A 17,195-nucleotide genomic window follows, 5' to 3' on the forward strand; every position below is an offset into this window, starting at 1 on the left:
CTTCAGTAAGGCTGCATGCATGGCTGTGTGCTCGATTTTATACGCAGGTCAGGACAAAATAGCCGAATCCAGTCATTTGAAAGGGTGTCAATATACACAAAATATGACCATGAGGAAGGTCTGACATTTCGCGACTTGACAACACTAATGTAGAGCCAATCTTTGAATAACCGGTAGCAAATGTAAACCCCAGATATTTGAAAACTGAGCCACATTCTCTTTTACTACAAACTGCACTGACAACCCACATTATCTGTTTGAAATCAGCAAGCACAGTGGGCACAGGAGAACCCTCAGTATTTCAATGACACATTTTTATTGATTCAATCATGCAAGAGTAGCAAGAGCACCGGCAACTTCCTGGTCAAAACAAAAGCATGACTAAAACCTGAAAGAAATTTAAAAAGTGTCAGCAACAAAATCTTATTTCATCAATTTGACATTAAAAGTCTCACCATCAGCTTCTAAAGGATGAGTCCAACATTAGATTCTTCTGTTGGCCGAAACATGGTTAGTTAAAAGGACTTCAAATTCAGAAAGCAAAGTGAAGATCAGATTAAAGTTGCACGATAACTTGTAGGATCCTTTACTAGTGGTGAGTATGTGCTTGGTTCAAATATGCCAACACTGTCATTGGGAGCTTTTCCACTCTTAACAATGTTCCCAGGAGTGTAGCGCGTTTGGGAGAAGACAGTTTTGCCATTCTCGTAGTGCGATTTGGAACTGTAGGAACGGATTGGGATGAGAACTGACTGTTCAACGATGCTGGCCGGAGAGCTACCATAACCACCATCTTTAGTGCTTCTGCTGAGACATGGGGCCAGTTGCTTCTGGAGCATTTGAACTACATGCCATAATTGCTGAGGCATGGGGTTCAGTTGGTTCCTTTAGAATAGGAGCTGGTGTCTTTTTAGATTGATAATTACCTAGGAACCAAGAGAATTCAACATAGTAAAATGCCATAATTTATTAAAGTTATTGGCACTATACAAAGTGTTATTTTAACTGAATGACTGTGTATAGCACAAACACATTTAGGTGGAGGATAGCAGGTCATCTCTCCAATTAACAGGCAACAAATCCAAGGAATATTAAATGTTTTTTATCCTAGTCAGTTAACACAGATGCCTGTGAAACCTGGAAGAGAATAGGAAACAAACTACAGCTAGTAGTGAACATGGCTGAGGTGCACCATGACCAGCTCTGAAACCAGATTGCATAGCGGAGAAGGTACGGTGGGATTCGATATGGTCGGTAATCTGTTTGTTGACTTGGCTTTCGAAGACCTTAGATGGCAGGGTAGGATAGATATGTCTGTAGCGATTTGGGTCTAGAGGATAGTGGACCAATCCAATGGTTTTGTAGAGTGAAATCTAACTAGCCATTGCATTGGGTGAGCTTAATCAAGTGCACCTTTTAATGCAGGCTAATGAAGTTCCTGCCAGGGCCTTTTGCAGGTGCAACCTCAGTGGTCCGGTAGAAATGTGTTGTGCAAAAAGGCTGCACACACACACGAGATTGTGTCCAAAAATTCCATACTGTGACAAATTAAATGAAGTTGTCTGTTGACGTACGCTAGGCAAGAGATGGTCCAACAGCTAAGTGTAACTTCTTGTAGAAAATTCAATGCATATACAATTTCGTTCATGAGTCTGGCCAAACAGTCAACTACAACAGGCAAATGTCAAGTTGTCCCAAAGACCTGGGTGACATCTTATGCTAGCTAAACAGTCATGCTAGTGCCTACCAGCTTCCTCTTTGGAACTTAATGGATCCATTTAAGAGCTGAATTCTCATACTACGCAGTTAGATTAATAATTGGTTAAGAAAACTGTGCATGTTTGAAGACAGTCTGTACAGAATATATTTGTTAATTGATCGGTTAAACCGTTCCAGGCATCGTAAAAATCAAATACACCGAATCCATTCCATAGGAGTCTGTGGTACAAGAAATGGACAAGGAGGAATGGGCTACAGGGCAAGAGTATTGAGGCAGTCAAAGTGAAAGGCCCATCAAAATCCAGTTGAAGCTAGAACATTGAATGGGCTGCGTCTCAATACACTGCATCCGCCTGTCGCCCTTACGCATCTGCGGTGGACAGGGGCCGAGCTACAGTGGTGTTGGTTAGACACCCCAAAAATGCAGTCTCAAAAACATCTATAGCTTCAGAACGGTTTGGCCCACAAACTGACAATTATGGGAAATTGACTCCCGAACATAGTTACATTTCCCTCTATGACCCCACAATTGTAAGACAGGTAACCCATACAAACAGAAGTATGGAGGTAGATGTGCCAACAGGGGTTGACGCATCTAAAAATAACATTTGAGCCATCAGCTAGATATGGAACAGACACTCCTAAACTGATTTGACTCTTTGCCATTTCTGGTATGGGCTATAGTATAAGGCCAAATGCAAGTTTGAAACCAAAAAGTCACTCAATTTAAGTAGCTAAATGAGCCATGGTCTGACCATATAAAAAACATTCCCTATGTCATCTTACTGACCAACAACTTAGACCTAGGTTGAAGACCGTCTCATTCTATACAATGCATGCCTACATCTAAGTATGAACATATGAAGAATGTCTGACAACTCACCCCTTGACAAATGCTCTTATGTAGACCCAAGCTTTTATTTTGAACAATCAGTAGCAAAGGTAAAAGATTAGAAAACCAAAGAATTAACTGAACAGTCATTTTTACTACAGACTGAACACCACCTGTTCTCAATTAGAAAGCAATGGACACGAGAACCATTATTTCAAAGAGACAAGGCATTTTTGAAAGTAAAATGGTTCATGTACTCCCTCACTCTAGCGTAGCAAGAGCACCAGCAACTTCCTGGTCAAAACAAAAGCAGAAAGAAATGCAGTGTCAGCAACACAGAAAGTTAAGTAACCAATGTCAAAAACAATTCTCACCATTAGCTTCTAGAGGATGAATCCATTACATTTTCCTTTTAAATATGGTTAGTACAAAGGACTTCAAATTCAGAGAGCAAAGATCAGAGCAGGTTAAAGTGAACCATTAGCTTGCAGAATCCTTCACTAGTGATGGATATACACTTGGTGCACCAGTACCAACAAAACTGTCCTTGGGCGCACTTCCACTGTCAACAGGGATAGCCTCCCTAGGAGTGTAGCGGGTTTGGGAGAAGACAGTTCTGCCATTCTCGTAGTGCGATTTGGAACTGTAGGAATAGATTGGGATGACACCCGACTGTTCAACGATGCTGGCCTGAGTGCTACTAGAGGCACCATCTTCAGTGCTTTCGTAGTGCTTCTGCTGAGACATTGGGGCCAGTTGCTTCTGGGGCATTTGAGCTACATGCCATAATTGCTGAGGCATGGGGGTCAGTTGGTGCTGTGGCATGGCAGTGTGTTGCTTCCGCTGCTGGGGCATTTGAGCTGGATACCTCACTTGCTGGGGTACGGCGGTCGGTTGCTCCTGCTGCTGGGGAAATTCAGCTGGATGCCACACTTGCTGATGTGTCTGCGGCATGGCGGTCAGTGCAGCGACTTGTTGCTTCTGGACCATTTTAGCTGGATACCACACGTCGTGAGGCTGCTGGGGCATAGGGGCCGGTTGCTTCTGTGCCCGATGCCACACTTGCTGAAGCACGGCAGCCGGTTGCTTATGCTGCTGGGGCATTTGAGCGGATTGCCACAGTTGTGATGGAATGGCGGTCAATGGATGCATAGTGGCTGGTTGCTTCTGCTCCTGGAGAAATTGATCTGGATGCCACAATTGCTGAGGTGGCTGGGGAATGGCTGTCGGTTCAATTTGCTGCTGAGGTTCAGTAGCTGGTTGCTTTTGCTGCTGAGGCATTTGAGCTGGATGCCATACTTGCGGGGGCATGGTGGCCTGTTGCTTCTGCGGTTGAGGCATTGGGGCTGGTTGCTTCTGCAGCATGGTGGCCAGTTGTTTCTGCTGCTGGGGCATTTGAGCTGGATGCCACTCTTGCTGGGGCATGGTGGTCGGTTGCTTCTGTGGTAGAGGCATGAAGGCCAGATGCTTCTGGGGCATTTGAGCTGGATACCTCACTTGCTGGGGTATGGTGGCCAGTTCCTGTTGCTGCTGGGGAATGTGCACTGGATGCCACACTTGCTGAGGAATGGCGGTCGGTTCAATTTGCTGCTGAGGTTCAGCGGCCGGTTGCTTCTGCAGCTGGGGCTTTTGAGCTGGATACCATGGTTGCTGGGGCATGGTGGCCGGTTCCTTCTGCTGCTGAGGTTCAGCAGCCGGTTGCTTCTGCTGCTGGGGTTCAGTGGTTGGTTGGTTCTGGGGCATTTGAGCTGGATACCACACTTGCTGAGGTTGCTGGTGTATGGCGGTCAGTTCCTTCTGCGGTAAAAGCATTAGGGCTGGTTGCTTCTGCTGCTGGGGAAATTGAGCTGGATGCCACTCTTGAGGCATGGTGGTCAGTTCCTTCTGCCGCCGAGTTGCAGCTGCTTGTTGCTTCTGGACCATTTTAGCTGGATACCACACGTCATGAGGCTGCTGGGGAATGGGGGCCAGTTGCCACAATTGCTGATGCTTGGCAGCCGGTTGCTTATGCTGCTGGGGAATTTGAGCGGATTGCCTCAGTGGTGGAATGGCGGTCAGTTCCTTCTGCAGGTGACGCATAGGGACTGGTTGCTCCTGGGGAAATTTGGCTGGATGCCACTGAGGTTCAGCGGTTTGTTGCTTCTGGGGCATTTGAGCTGGATGCCACACTTGCTGGGGCATGGCAGTCAGTTGCTTCAGCAGCATTTGAGCTGGATGCAACACTTGCTGAGGTTGCTGGGTTATGGAGGCCGGTTCCTTCTGCTGCTGAGGTTCAGTAGCCGGTTGCTTCTGCAGCTGGGGCTTTTGAGCTGGATACCATGGTTGCTGGGGCATGGCGGTCAGTTCAATCTGCTCCTGAGGATCAGCGGCCAGTTGCTTCTGGGGCTTAGCTGGATACCACACTTGCTGGGGCATGGCAGTCAGTTGCTTCAGCAGCATTTGAGCTGGATGCAACACTTGCTGAGGTTGCTGGGTTATGGAGGCCGGTTCCTTCTGCTGCTGAGGTTCAGTAGCCAGTTGCTTTTGCTGCTGGGGCAATTGAGCTGGATGCCACACTTGCTGGTGCATGGTGGCCGGTTGCTTCTGCTGCATTTGAGCTGGATACCATGCTTTCTGGGGCATAGCTGTTGGTTGTTTCTGCGGTATAGGCATTGGAGCCGGTTGCTTCTGGGACATGGTGGTCAGTTCCGTCTGCTGCTGAGGACCAGTAGCTGGTTGCTTTTGCTGCTGAGGAATTTGAACTGGATACCACACTTGCTGAGGTAGCTGGGGTATGGAGGCCTGTTCCTTCTGAAGCTGAAGTTCAGTAACTGGTTGCTTCTGGGGCATTTGAGCTGGATACAACATTGATTGAAGCTGCTTAGGATAAAAGGCCGATAGCGTCTGCTGTTGGGTCATGGCGGCCGGTTGCTTTTCCTGCTGGGGCATTTGAGTTGGATACCACATTTTCTGAGGTGCCTGGGGCATGGGGGCCAGTTGCTTTTGCAGGATGGCTCCCAGATGTTTCTGTTGCTCTTCGGTCAGCTGCGCTTGCAATTGAGCTGTTGGAGAGTTGTAATTACCATATCCTTTAGACCTAAGTGGGCCTGTATAGAGCCATGCTGCATCAGAACCTGGTGCAGGATACCCATCACCTAGGTTAGATAAAGAAAAAAAGTAAAATGCCAGCCTTTGAAGTTATTGGTACCACAACAGTTAGTTGAAATTCATGTGTAGAAACTCACTTGATGTAGAACAGGTTATCCCGCCAATTAGCAGGCAACAAAGCCAAGAAACTCTTTAAAAAAAGAAAGTCTGTTATAAACAAAGCTACCTGTAACACCTGACGTACAAGGGAAAAAAACTAGAGCAATACTTTAAAAACCTACCTGAAAGCGATTCCAATCATCACGGCCATTTTGCGCCTCAAAAGCTCCCCAGTAATCAGAAATAATGGCTGGTATAAGCCCTAGCATAATATTCCTTATGATGTATCTGGCAGGCTTTTTTGGTTGCTCCTTTTAAACAAATCCCAGACCCTTCTAATGGCATTGGCTAATTAAGGACAGCTGTTAGCCCCTGATCTACATTTGATTCCTAATTCCAAATTGACCCCTAAATCCTACACCCTGGCCTAAACACTTCTGTGCATCAGAAATGATTGAATAAGCAATATGGCAACAATTGCATCCAGCCTATCAGAAGGCAAGGTGATGCAATTACCATATTGCTATAACCTATCTAATCGTTTAAAATACCCATAAGTGACTAAGTGGTAGGTGTAGGGGCTAGGGGTTGATTTGGAATTCAGACATTTACTCAGGTGTGGTTGATTCTCTAATTGAATTCCTGACAGGTTTGACAGCCCTTACTCTAAAGCACGCTTCAAACTCATTACACGGAGGGCCAAGTGTCTGTGGGTTTTTGCTCCTTCCTTGTACTTGATTGCTGAATTAAGGCCACTAATTACTCCCCTCACCTACGGTAGTTGTCTAGGTCTTAAACAAAAACCTACAGACACTAGGCCCTCCATGGAATGAGTTTGACACCCCTGCTCTAATGTAGGAAACACATTTTGTCTTGGCACTTCATTGATCGGTTTAAATTATTGCTTGTACAAAATTCACTTGGTTCATTTGAAGATTAGAGGCTAAATGAGCAGTTAGGCACCATTATTTTACACATGCCTTCTTTTAAACCGTGTGTTTCATTCAGCATAGCAACAGTAGATGGTTAACATGTTTCAGTTGCACATAGTGCCACATCTTGGACAAATTCTGAATTCAGACAGACGCCAATTAAACACTCACATTATGCAAACACTGCACACACATATGCTTTAATTTTTCAGAGGCAAACATATAGTAGGGCTCGTTTGAGTGGTAAGGCTAAAGCAACTGACTGTAGACCAAAGTCAAGAAGTTAAGTCAGGAGAGGTGCATCTGCTACAACCGAAATTCGGATAGTAAAGTTGTTTTCCAACAGCAAGGCTCAGATCACCATGGCAGTGTTGCCATTGTTTATAAAAGGTTTCCTTTATAATGTCAAAAAAACATGTCTCCAACACCCACTCACAAACTGAAATAATTTATGTTACATTATACAATCAATAAATGAGAGAGAGCCTCAATCACATCAGTTAAGGCTACACCTTAACTGCAGCAAATTGGTTCCTGTTTCAGTCATGTTCTTTTTCACTTGGGTTAAACAAAAACAATAATGATTGGGTGACAATGGAGATCCCACATGACAGGTGATGGCTGCAGGATGAAGTTGGTGAAGAGCAATTGCAGAAACTTGGAAATTCTGCAGATTTTTGTAAAGTTCATGCAGTCGACATATCGACAGACTCACGTGGGAAATGTTTTATCCCCAGAACGCAAAACACTTTGAAAGGCGGTGACCAACAATTGTCACCGACTTGACAATAGTGATCAGCTCTGAGGTGCCCACTATCTCCATAAAATGTCTCCCTCATATGGATGAAATAATACAAGACAACAACCCATCCTCTGACCGTCTACCCTCCTTTGTGGAAGCTATTTTTCCAATGTTGTCTCAACTTTGATTGCAGTACACATCCACAAACACATAAACACGAATGACACTGTTTAGATAGCTATGCATATATCTCCAGCCCCCTTAAATCTGCCAAAGTGTTTTCCCTATTCCGACTGATGTTTCCGCTTGCAATCCATCTCTGATAATTATACTTGATTCAATGTCTGTGCCTTGAAAATTCCAATCTCCTTTTCTTCTCCTGTTTCTTTCAGCACAGCAGGCAGACAATCTGTTCTTTTTTCTGGTGTTTTATATTCACCCCGAGTGCTCCAATCATTCTGTACTTTATTGTACGGCCCTTAATGTCTAGTAAACTCCCCTCTTCCACTGCTGTAGGCTGGCCTACTGTAACTGGAAGGCAAATGTATGTCACTTAAATCAGACCGGGTTCAAATACTATTTAAAATATTTCAATTAATTTCACATACATTCAAAGTAAGTATTCTGATCTTTTATTTGAAAAGATAAGTAGTTAAATGTTATGTATTTGGAAATACACTTGGAAAGTGTTTGAAAAACTCAAAATCACACACTATTTTACACTCCAATGTATTAAATAAGTATTTGAAATACTGTCAAATAGTACAATTTGTATTATAACCCAGATATTATAACTCAGATACTGAAATACACATGTTTTTGAATACAGGTCTGCACTTAAATGTAGCATTTGCATGAAAATACACAGATATATATTGTATTATACTGCATCACATTCTATTGTATTTCTTGTTTCTTTGCGATTGCATTTGGAATCCTCAACTGTTGTTTTTTCTGAAGACAGATTCCAATTCTTTTTTCTCTGTTAGACCCTCCAGGCCCTATTAGTCTACTGAGGTCAGTCAGTTGCGATTGTAACCATCAGATCCAAAATCTCAGTGGTGAGTAGCCACTGAGCTGTTGTCAACTCGCAGATGGCAGTCCTCACATAAAGACACACCATGCCCACCAGAGCACACACATAGCCTACATCAGATTCAGGCAGAAATCAATACGGACTCTAAAACAGACAATTATTATTTACATTCATTTATTTGTTTGTTTTACAACTCAGTTTTAGGATCGGGTACTAGTGCCTGCTTCACCTTGAGATCGCCTCTTATGAGTGAGTGGAGATCTCTCCCTCGGGCATGAGCCATTTCATGGCTGACTCGCTGTCGTAAATGCCCAGACATTTTTCATTGGACTTCAGCCTGTTCACCAGCACAAACAGGAACTGAGACAAATAAATCATAGTTATGTTCAGTAGGGCACAGCGTAGCAAAACGTTCTGCAACCGAAACTAAAACTAAAATCAGTTTTTTTTTGGACGAGACCAATGTCAAAAGTAGTTCAATACACATATATGAATTTTGTTGATGGGCATTTCCTTTTCTCCCGCATTTGGTAAGGGTTTTCTCAGATCACAAAGCAGTGCAACACATCTGACTCCAATGAATCAATTTACAAATTAAATTCAAGCTGCAATTAAAGAGTTGATTCAAAATAACTTGTTCCAAATAGTGGATTAGGGACATTATCTTAAGATCTGAATCAAATAGCCAATATAATAGAGGTTTTGGTGAGTCGCTCTTTTCAGGTCCAGTAGCTGCTTGCCTGATCTCACCTTTTCAACGAATTCTGGGGCCAAAGCTCCTGACCTAGCCGGTCCTTGAGCACTTCATAGTCACCACTCCCCCTGTTGATGAAGAGCAGGATGTCACCCCTTCACCTATGACTGGTACAGACCCACTGCTGTCTGTCTGTGTGAGAGTGTGAGAGAGAGAGGGAGAGAAAACGAGAGAGAGAGCTAGCGACAAAGAGAAAGACAAAAGTATGGGAAATAGATATCAAAATAGGCATGTGCCAGTACATTAACTGTCTGTATGTATAGTCTGGTTATATGACTGAACATGACAGGCTAATAATACAAAGATGTGATGCCAAGGTGTAGTTTTAACCAGGCTGGTTTAAATCTTGCTGTCCAGGTATTTGTAATGCGAGTCAAGCAGGTGATTTCTGATGGAATTTTTGGACGGTTGCATCTGGCGAGTCATTGTGGCTGGTTGCTTCTAATGCAGAGGCACGCGAGCCGGTTGCTTCACCTAAGGTATTTGCGCCAGTCGTCACACTTGCTGAGGCATTGTGGCTGGTTGCTTCTGCTGAGGCATTGTGGACGGTTGCTTCTGCTGAAGAGGCATGCGAGCCCGTTCCTTTTGTTGCTGGGACATAGGAGCAGGTTCCTTTTAATGAAGTGTGGAGAATATATCTATAATTTACCTTGGAAACAAAGACAAAAAGTTCAACATAGTAAAATGCCAGAATTTGAAGTCATAGGAACTATTCAAATGCTGTTTTTTTTACTTAATTCATTTGTGTATAACAAACACTTTTAGCTGTAGGATAACAGGTTATCCCTCCAATGAATAGATCAATTGAAGGTCAGAATTCTCATAATATGCAGTTAGTGAATGATTTCAGCAACAGTAGAGGACTGGCCACCCCACATAGCCTGGTTCCTCTCTAGGTTTCTTCCTAGGTTTTGGCCTTTCTAGGGAGTTTTTCCTAGCCACCGTGCTTCTACACCTGCATTGCTTGCTGTTTGGGGTTTTAGGCTGGGTTTCTGTACAGCACTTTGAGATATCAGCTGATGTACGAAGGGCTATATAAATAAATTTGATTTGATTTGATTTGATTTAGTTGGTTTAGAAAAATGTACATGTTCAAAGACATTCTGTTGTGTGTAGAGAATATTTGAGTTAATTGACATATTCCCAACCAATTGTGTTTTTTGTTCGTTTGAGTTGTTTGGAACTTATTATTTTACTTCTTTTGTACATAATGTTGCCGCTACCATCTCTTATGACCAAAAATAACTTCTGGGCATCAGAACTGCAATTACTCACCACGTACTGGCAGAATCCTTTATTTTTTTTTTACGAATCCGACAATCTCGACGTGAATGACATACTGCTTTCCCAGGAACAGGCCCAGATCCCCGTGATTTGTTTGAAGAGAAGGTGGAGAAAAAGGGGCCAAGGGCTGGACTGCCTTCTGAGAATTAGTAGGCCATCGAATAAATCCCCACATCCTTCCATTCTGCTAGCAAACGTGAAATCATTGGAAAATAAAATACATGACCTACGCGGAAGATTAATTCAAAACTGTAACATCTTATGCTTCACAGAGTCGTGGCTGATTGACGACATTATCAACATGCAGCTGGCTATCCTCCAGGATAGAACAGCGGCATCTGGTAAGAGAAGGGGCGGTGGACTATGTATTTTTGTAAATAACAGCTGGTGCACGATATCTAAGGAAGTCTTGAGCTATTGCCAGCCTAAGGTAGAATATCTCATGATAAGCTGTAGACCACACTATCTACCTAGAGAGTTTTCATCTGTATTTTTTGTAGCTGTCTACATACCACCACAGACTGAGGCTGGCACTAAGACCGCATTGAATGAACTGTATTCTGCCATAAGCAAACAGGAAACCGCTCACCGGGAGACGGTGCTCCTAGTAGCCTGGGACTTGAATGTATGGAAACTTAAATACATCTTACCAAATTTTTATCAGCATGTTAAATGTGCAACCAGAGGGGAAAAAAACTCTGGACCACCTTTACTCCACACACAGAGACGCATACAAAGCTCTCCCTCACCCTCCATTTGGCAAATCTGACCATAATTCTATCCTCCTGATTCCTGCTTACAAGCAGTAATTTAAGCAGGAAACACCAGTGACTTGATCAATAAAAAAAGTGGTCAGATGAAGCAGCTGCTAAGCTACAGGCCTGTTTGCTAGCACAGACTGGAATATATTCCGGGATTCCTCCGATGACATTGAGGAGTACACCACATCAGTCATTTGCTTCATCAATAAGTGCATCAATGACGTCGTCCCCACAGTGACTGTACGTACATACCCCAACCAGTAGCCATGGATTACAGACAACATTTGCACTGAGCTAAAGGCTAGAGGTGCCGCTTTCAAGGAGCGGGACGCTAACCCGGAAGCTTATAAGAAATCCCACTATGCCCTCTGACGAACCATCAAACATGCAAAGCATCAATACAGGACTAAGATTGATCGTACTACACCGGCTCTGACACTCGTTGGATGTGGCAGGGCTTGCGACCCTTTACAGACTACAAAGGGAAGCACAGCAGAGAGCTGCCCAGTGACACGAGCCTACCAGACGAGCTAAACTACTTCTATGCTCGCTTCGAGGCAAATAACACTGAAACATGCAAGGGAGCAAAAGCTGATCAGGAAGACTGTGTGATCACGCTCTCCGCATCCGATGTGAGTAAGACCTTTAAAGAGGTCAACATTCACAAGACCGCAGGGCTTGACGGATTACAAGGACGTGTACTGCGAGCAGGTGCTGACCAACTGGCAAGTGTCTTCACTGACATTTTCAAACTCTCCCAGTCCGAGTCTGTAATACCAACATGTTTTAAGCAGACCACCATAGTGTTCTTGAGCACAGGGACTAAGGTAACCTGCCTAAATGACTACCGACCCGTAGCACTCACGTCTGTAGCTATGAAGTGCTTTGAAAGGCTCACATCAACACCATTATGCCAAAAACCCTAGACCCACTCCAATTTGCATACCGCACTAACAGATCCACAGATGATGCAATTTTGTTGCACTCTACACTAATATTCTTTGCTATTCTTTGACTAGAGCTCAGCATTCAACATCATAGTGCCCTCAAAGCTCATCAATAAGCTAAGGACCCTGGGCCTAAACACCTCCCTCTGCAACTGGATCCTGGACTTCCTGACGGGCCACCCCCAGGTGGTAAGGGTAGGAAATAACACATCCGCCACACTGATCCTCAACACAGGGGCCCCTCAGGGGTGCGTGCTCAGTCCCCTCCTGTACTCCCTGTTCACTCACGGCCAGGCACGACTCCAACACCATCATTCAGTTTGTCGACGACACAACAGTGGTAGGCCTGACCACCGACAACAACGAGACAGCCTATAGGGAGGAGGTCAGAGACCTGGCAGTGTGGTGCAAGGACAACAACCATTCCCTCAACGTGATCAAGACAAAGGAGTTGATGGTGGACTACAGGAAAGAGAGGACCGAGCATTCCCCCATTCTCATCGACGGGGCTGTAGTGGAGCAGGTTGAGAGCTTCAAGTTCCTTGGTGTCCACATCACCAACAACACATCACCAACATGGTCCAAGCACACCAAGACAGTTGTGAAGCGGGCACGACAAAACCTATTCCCCCTCAGGAGACTGAATAGATTTGGCATGGGTCTTCATATTCTCTAAAGGTTCTACAGCTGCACCATCGAGAGTATCCTGGCTGGTTGCATCTCTGCCCGGTATGGTAACTGCTCAGCCTCCGACCGCAAGGCACTACAGAGGGTAGCGCGAACGGCCTAGTACATCACTGGGGCCAAGCTTCCTGCCATGCCAGGACCTCTGTCCTAGGCCGTGTCAGAGGAAGGCCCTAAAAATTGTCAAAGACTCCAGACACCCTAGTCATAGACTGTTTTCTCTGCTACCGCACGGCAAGCGGTACCGGAGAACCAAGTCTAGGTCCAAGAGGCTTCTAAACAGCTTCTACCCCCAAGCCATAAGACTCCTGAGCATCTAGTTAAACGGCTAATCAGACTATTTGCATCCCCCCTTTACACTGCTGCTACTCTCTGTGGTTATCATCTATGCATAGTCACTTTAATAACTCCACCTACATATTACCTCAACTAAACGGTGCACCTGCACATTGGCTCTGTATCCCCCTGTATATAGTCTCGCTATTGTTATTTTACTGCTGCTCTTTAAATTCTTGTTACTTTTATTTCTTATTCTTAGTCATATTTGTTTTTAAACTGCATTGTTTCTTAGGGGCTTGTAAGTAAGCATTTTCACTGTAAGGACCTGTTGCATTCGGTGCAATTGACTAATACAATTTGATGCCTACATATTACTACATCTAAAGTATGAACATACTGTATGAATAAGGTCTGACATTTCCCCACTGGACATTGACCATGTTAACATTAGCACAGCAGTCTGGATTGTAGCTCATATCCCACATAAGGTCTTTACTCGGGATGAGCTCTTTACATGCACTTTTAATATCCCGCTCATGAGTATCCCTTTAGCCATGAATAAACAGAATATTCCTCATTTAAGTGTATGGGTTAAATGGAATAGTAACTGAAATATGGACACTGACGGCAGGACTATAACTTCACATGTAATAAACTCAGCAAAAAAAGAAACGTCCCTTTTTCAGGACCCTGTCTTTCAAAGATAATTTGTAAAAATCCAAATAACTTCACAGATCTTCATTGTAAAGGGTTTAAACACATGCTTGTTCAATGAACCTGTCATGGGATACTAGGAGCGGTGAATCAGGCGCAGAGAGCAGGATTCAGTATATGGTGATTTATTCTCCGGACAAAAAACGGTCACGACAACATACAGGGCGCATAGAACAGACCAGCCCAAACAGTCCGGAGAATACACACATGAAAACCACATCCAACAGAGTAACAAAAAACAATCCCGCACAAAACAAGGGCGGGACAAACTACTACATATAGGGAAGCTAATTAAACTAAAATACACACAGGTGAAACTAATAAGACAAAACCAACAGACAAACGAAAAAGGGATCGGTAGCGGCTAGTAGGATGGTGACAATGACCGCCGAGCACCGCCCGAACAGGCAGGGGAGCCAACTTCGGCGGAAGTCGTGACAGAACCATAAACAATTAATGAACATGCACCTGTTGAACGGTCGTTAATACACTAACAGCTTACAGACGGTAGGCAAATAAGGTCACATTTATGAAAACTTAGGACACTAAAAGAGGCCTGTCTACTGACTCTGAAAAACACCATGCCCAGGGTCCCTGGTCATCTGGGTGAACGTGCCTTAGGCATGCTGCAAGGAGGCATGAGGACTGCAGTTTGGGCCAGGGTGATAAATTGCCATGTCCCTACTGTGAGACGCCTAAGACCGCACTACAGGGAGACAGGACAGACAACTGATCATCCTTGCAGTGACCGACCACGTGTAACAACACCTGCACAGGATCGGCACATCTGAAGATCACACCTGCGGGATAGGTACAGGATGGCAACAACTGCAGAGTTACACAGCTACTTGCCACAGCTACTTGCCCAAGCCTCCCCAGCTTTTCCTTCACCCAAATCCAGATAGCAGATGTTCTGAAAGCGCTGCAAAACCTGGACCCGTACAAATCAGCTGGCCTAGACAATCTGGACCCTCTAAAATTATCTGCCGCCCTTGTTGCAACCCCTATTACCAGTCTGTTCAACCTCTCTTTCGTGTCGTCCGAGATCCCTAAAGACTGGAAAGCTGCCGCGGTCATCCCGCTCTTCAAAGGGGATGACACTCTAGACCCAAACTGTTATAGATCTATATCCATCCAGCCCTGCCTTTCTAAAGACTTCGAAAGCCAAGTTAATAAAGAGATCACTGACCATTTTGAATCCCACCCTACCTTCTCCGCTGTGCAATCCGGTTTCCGAGCTGGTCACAGGTGCACCTCAGCCACGCTCAAGGTACTAAACGATATCATTACCGCCATCGATAAAAGACAGTACTGTGCAGCCGTCTTCATCGACCTGGCCAAGGCTTTCGACTCTGTCAATCACCGTCAATCACCGTATCCTTATCGGCAGACTCAACAGCCTTGGTTTCTCAAATGACTGCCTCGCCTGGTTCACCAACTATTTCTCAGACAAAGTTCAGTGTGTCAAATCGGAGGGCCTGTTGTCCGGACCTCTGGCAGTCTCTATGGGGGTACCACAGGGTTCAATTCTCGGGCCGACTCTTTTCTCTGTATATATCAACGATGTCGCTCTTGCTGCGGGTGATTCCCTGATCCACCTCTACGCAGACAACACCATTCTGTATACATCTCACCCTTCTTTGGAAACTGTGTTAACTAACCTCCAAACGAGCTTCAATGCCATACAACACTCCTTCCGTGGCCTCCAACTGCTCTTAAATGCTAGTAAAACCAAATTAATGCTTTTCAACCGATCGTTGCCCGCACCCACCCGACTAGCATCACTACTCTGGACGGTTCTGACTTAGAATATGTGGACAACTACAAATACCTAGGTGTCTGGCTAGGCTGTAAACTCTCCTTCCAGAACTCTCCTTCCAGAATGTTGGATCTCCAATCCAACATTAAATCTAGAATCGGCTTCCCATTTCGCAACAAAGCCTCCTTCACTCACGCTGCCAAACATACCCTCGTAAAACTGACTATCCTACCGATCCTCGACTTTGGCGATGTAATTTACAAAATAGCTTCCAATACTCTACTCAGCAAACTGGATGCAGTCTATCACTGTGCCATCCGTTTTGTCACTAAAGCCCCTTATACCACCCACCACTGCGACCTGTATGCTCCAGTCGGCTGGCCCCCACTACACATTCGTCGCCAGACCCTCTAGCTCCAGGCCATCTAGAAGTATATGCGCCGCCTTATCTCAGCTCAATGGTCACGATAACAACACCCACCTGTAGCACACGTTCCAGCAGGTATATCTCACTGATCATCCCCAAAGCCAACACCTCATTTGGCCACCTTTCCTTCCAGTTCTCTGCTGCCAATGACTGGAATGAATTGCAAAAATCACTGAAGATGGAGACTTATATTTCCCTCACTAACTTTAAACATCAGCTATCTGAGCAGCTAACCGATCGCTGCAGGTGTACATAGCCCATATGTAAATAGCCCACCCAATCTACCTACCGCATCCCCATATTGTTTTTATTTTATTTTCTGCTCTTTTGCACACCAGTATTTCTACTTTCACATCATCATCTGCTCATCTATCACTCCAGTGTTAATTTTCTGAACGGTAATTACTTCGCTACTATGGCCTATTTATTGCCTTACCTCTCCATGCCATTTGCACACACTGTACATAGACTCATTTTTATTGTGTTAGTGACTGTACGCTTGTTTGTTCCATGTGTAACTCTGTGTTGTTTGTGTCGCACTGCTTTGATTTACCTTGGCCAGGTCGCAGTTGTAAATGAGAACTTGTTCTCAACTAGCTTACCTGGTTAAATAAAGGTGAAATATATATTTTTTTAAATAAACACCAGGAACGCACAATCCCTCCATCAGTGATCAGACTGTCCGCAATAGGCTGAGAGAGGCTGGACTGAGGACTTGTAGGCCTGTTGTAAGACAGGTCCTCACCAGACATCACCGGCAACAACGCTGCCTATGGGCACAATCCCAGGGTCGCTGGACCAGACAGGACTGGCAAAAAGTGCTCTTCACTGACGAGTCACGGTTGTGTCTCACCGTGGGTGATGGTCAGATTCACATTTATCGTTGAAGGAATGAGTGTTACACCGAGGCCTGTACTCTGGAGGGGGATCGATTTGGAGGTGGAGCGTCCGTCATGGTCTGGGGCGGTGTGTCACAGCATCATCGGACTGAGCTGGTCACTGCAGGCAATCTCAACGCTGTGTGTTACAGGGAAGACATCCTCCTCCCTTATGTGGTAACCTTCCTGCAGGCGCATCCTGACATGACCCTCCAGCATAATGCCACCAGTCATACTGCTCGTTCTGTGCGTGATTTCCTG

The 17,195-nt window shown here is 44.9% G+C and overlaps 1 protein-coding gene across 1 annotated transcript; it reads right to left on the bottom strand.

Annotated features, from left to right (window-relative positions):
• Positions 1-2,616: 2,616 nt before the first annotated feature.
• Positions 2,617-6,184, bottom strand: LOC110511450 (uncharacterized). The gene is made up of 3 exons (XM_036949384.2): positions 5,920-6,184; positions 5,776-5,828; positions 2,617-5,685 (listed from the first exon to the last, which is right to left on the bottom strand). Exons 1-3 carry the CDS (start codon positions 5,946-5,948, stop codon positions 3,032-3,034), a joined length of 2,736 nt encoding a protein of 911 aa, XP_036805279.2. The 5' UTR covers positions 5,949-6,184; the 3' UTR covers positions 2,617-3,031.
• Positions 6,185-17,195: the final 11,011 nt, after the last annotated feature.

Source organism: Oncorhynchus mykiss, chromosome 17, assembly GCF_057628025.1.
Source record: "Oncorhynchus mykiss isolate SJ-2025 chromosome 17, ASM5762802v1, whole genome shotgun sequence".
Classification (NCBI taxonomy): Eukaryota; Metazoa; Chordata; class Actinopteri; order Salmoniformes; family Salmonidae; genus Oncorhynchus; species Oncorhynchus mykiss.

Excerpts from the sequence above, each read along its gene's own strand:
- LOC110511450 (XM_036949384.2), bottom strand. The coding sequence starts at position 5,948 with ATGGCCGTGATGATTGGAATCGCTTTCAG. Across the intron at positions 5,829-5,919 it reads ATGATTGGAATCGCTTTCAG|AGTTTCTTGGCTTTGTTGCC; the intron begins GTAGGTTTTTAA and ends CTTTTTTTAAAG. Across the intron at positions 5,686-5,775 it reads GATAACCTGTTCTACATCAA|GTGATGGGTATCCTGCACCA; the intron begins GTGAGTTTCTAC and ends TATCTAACCTAG.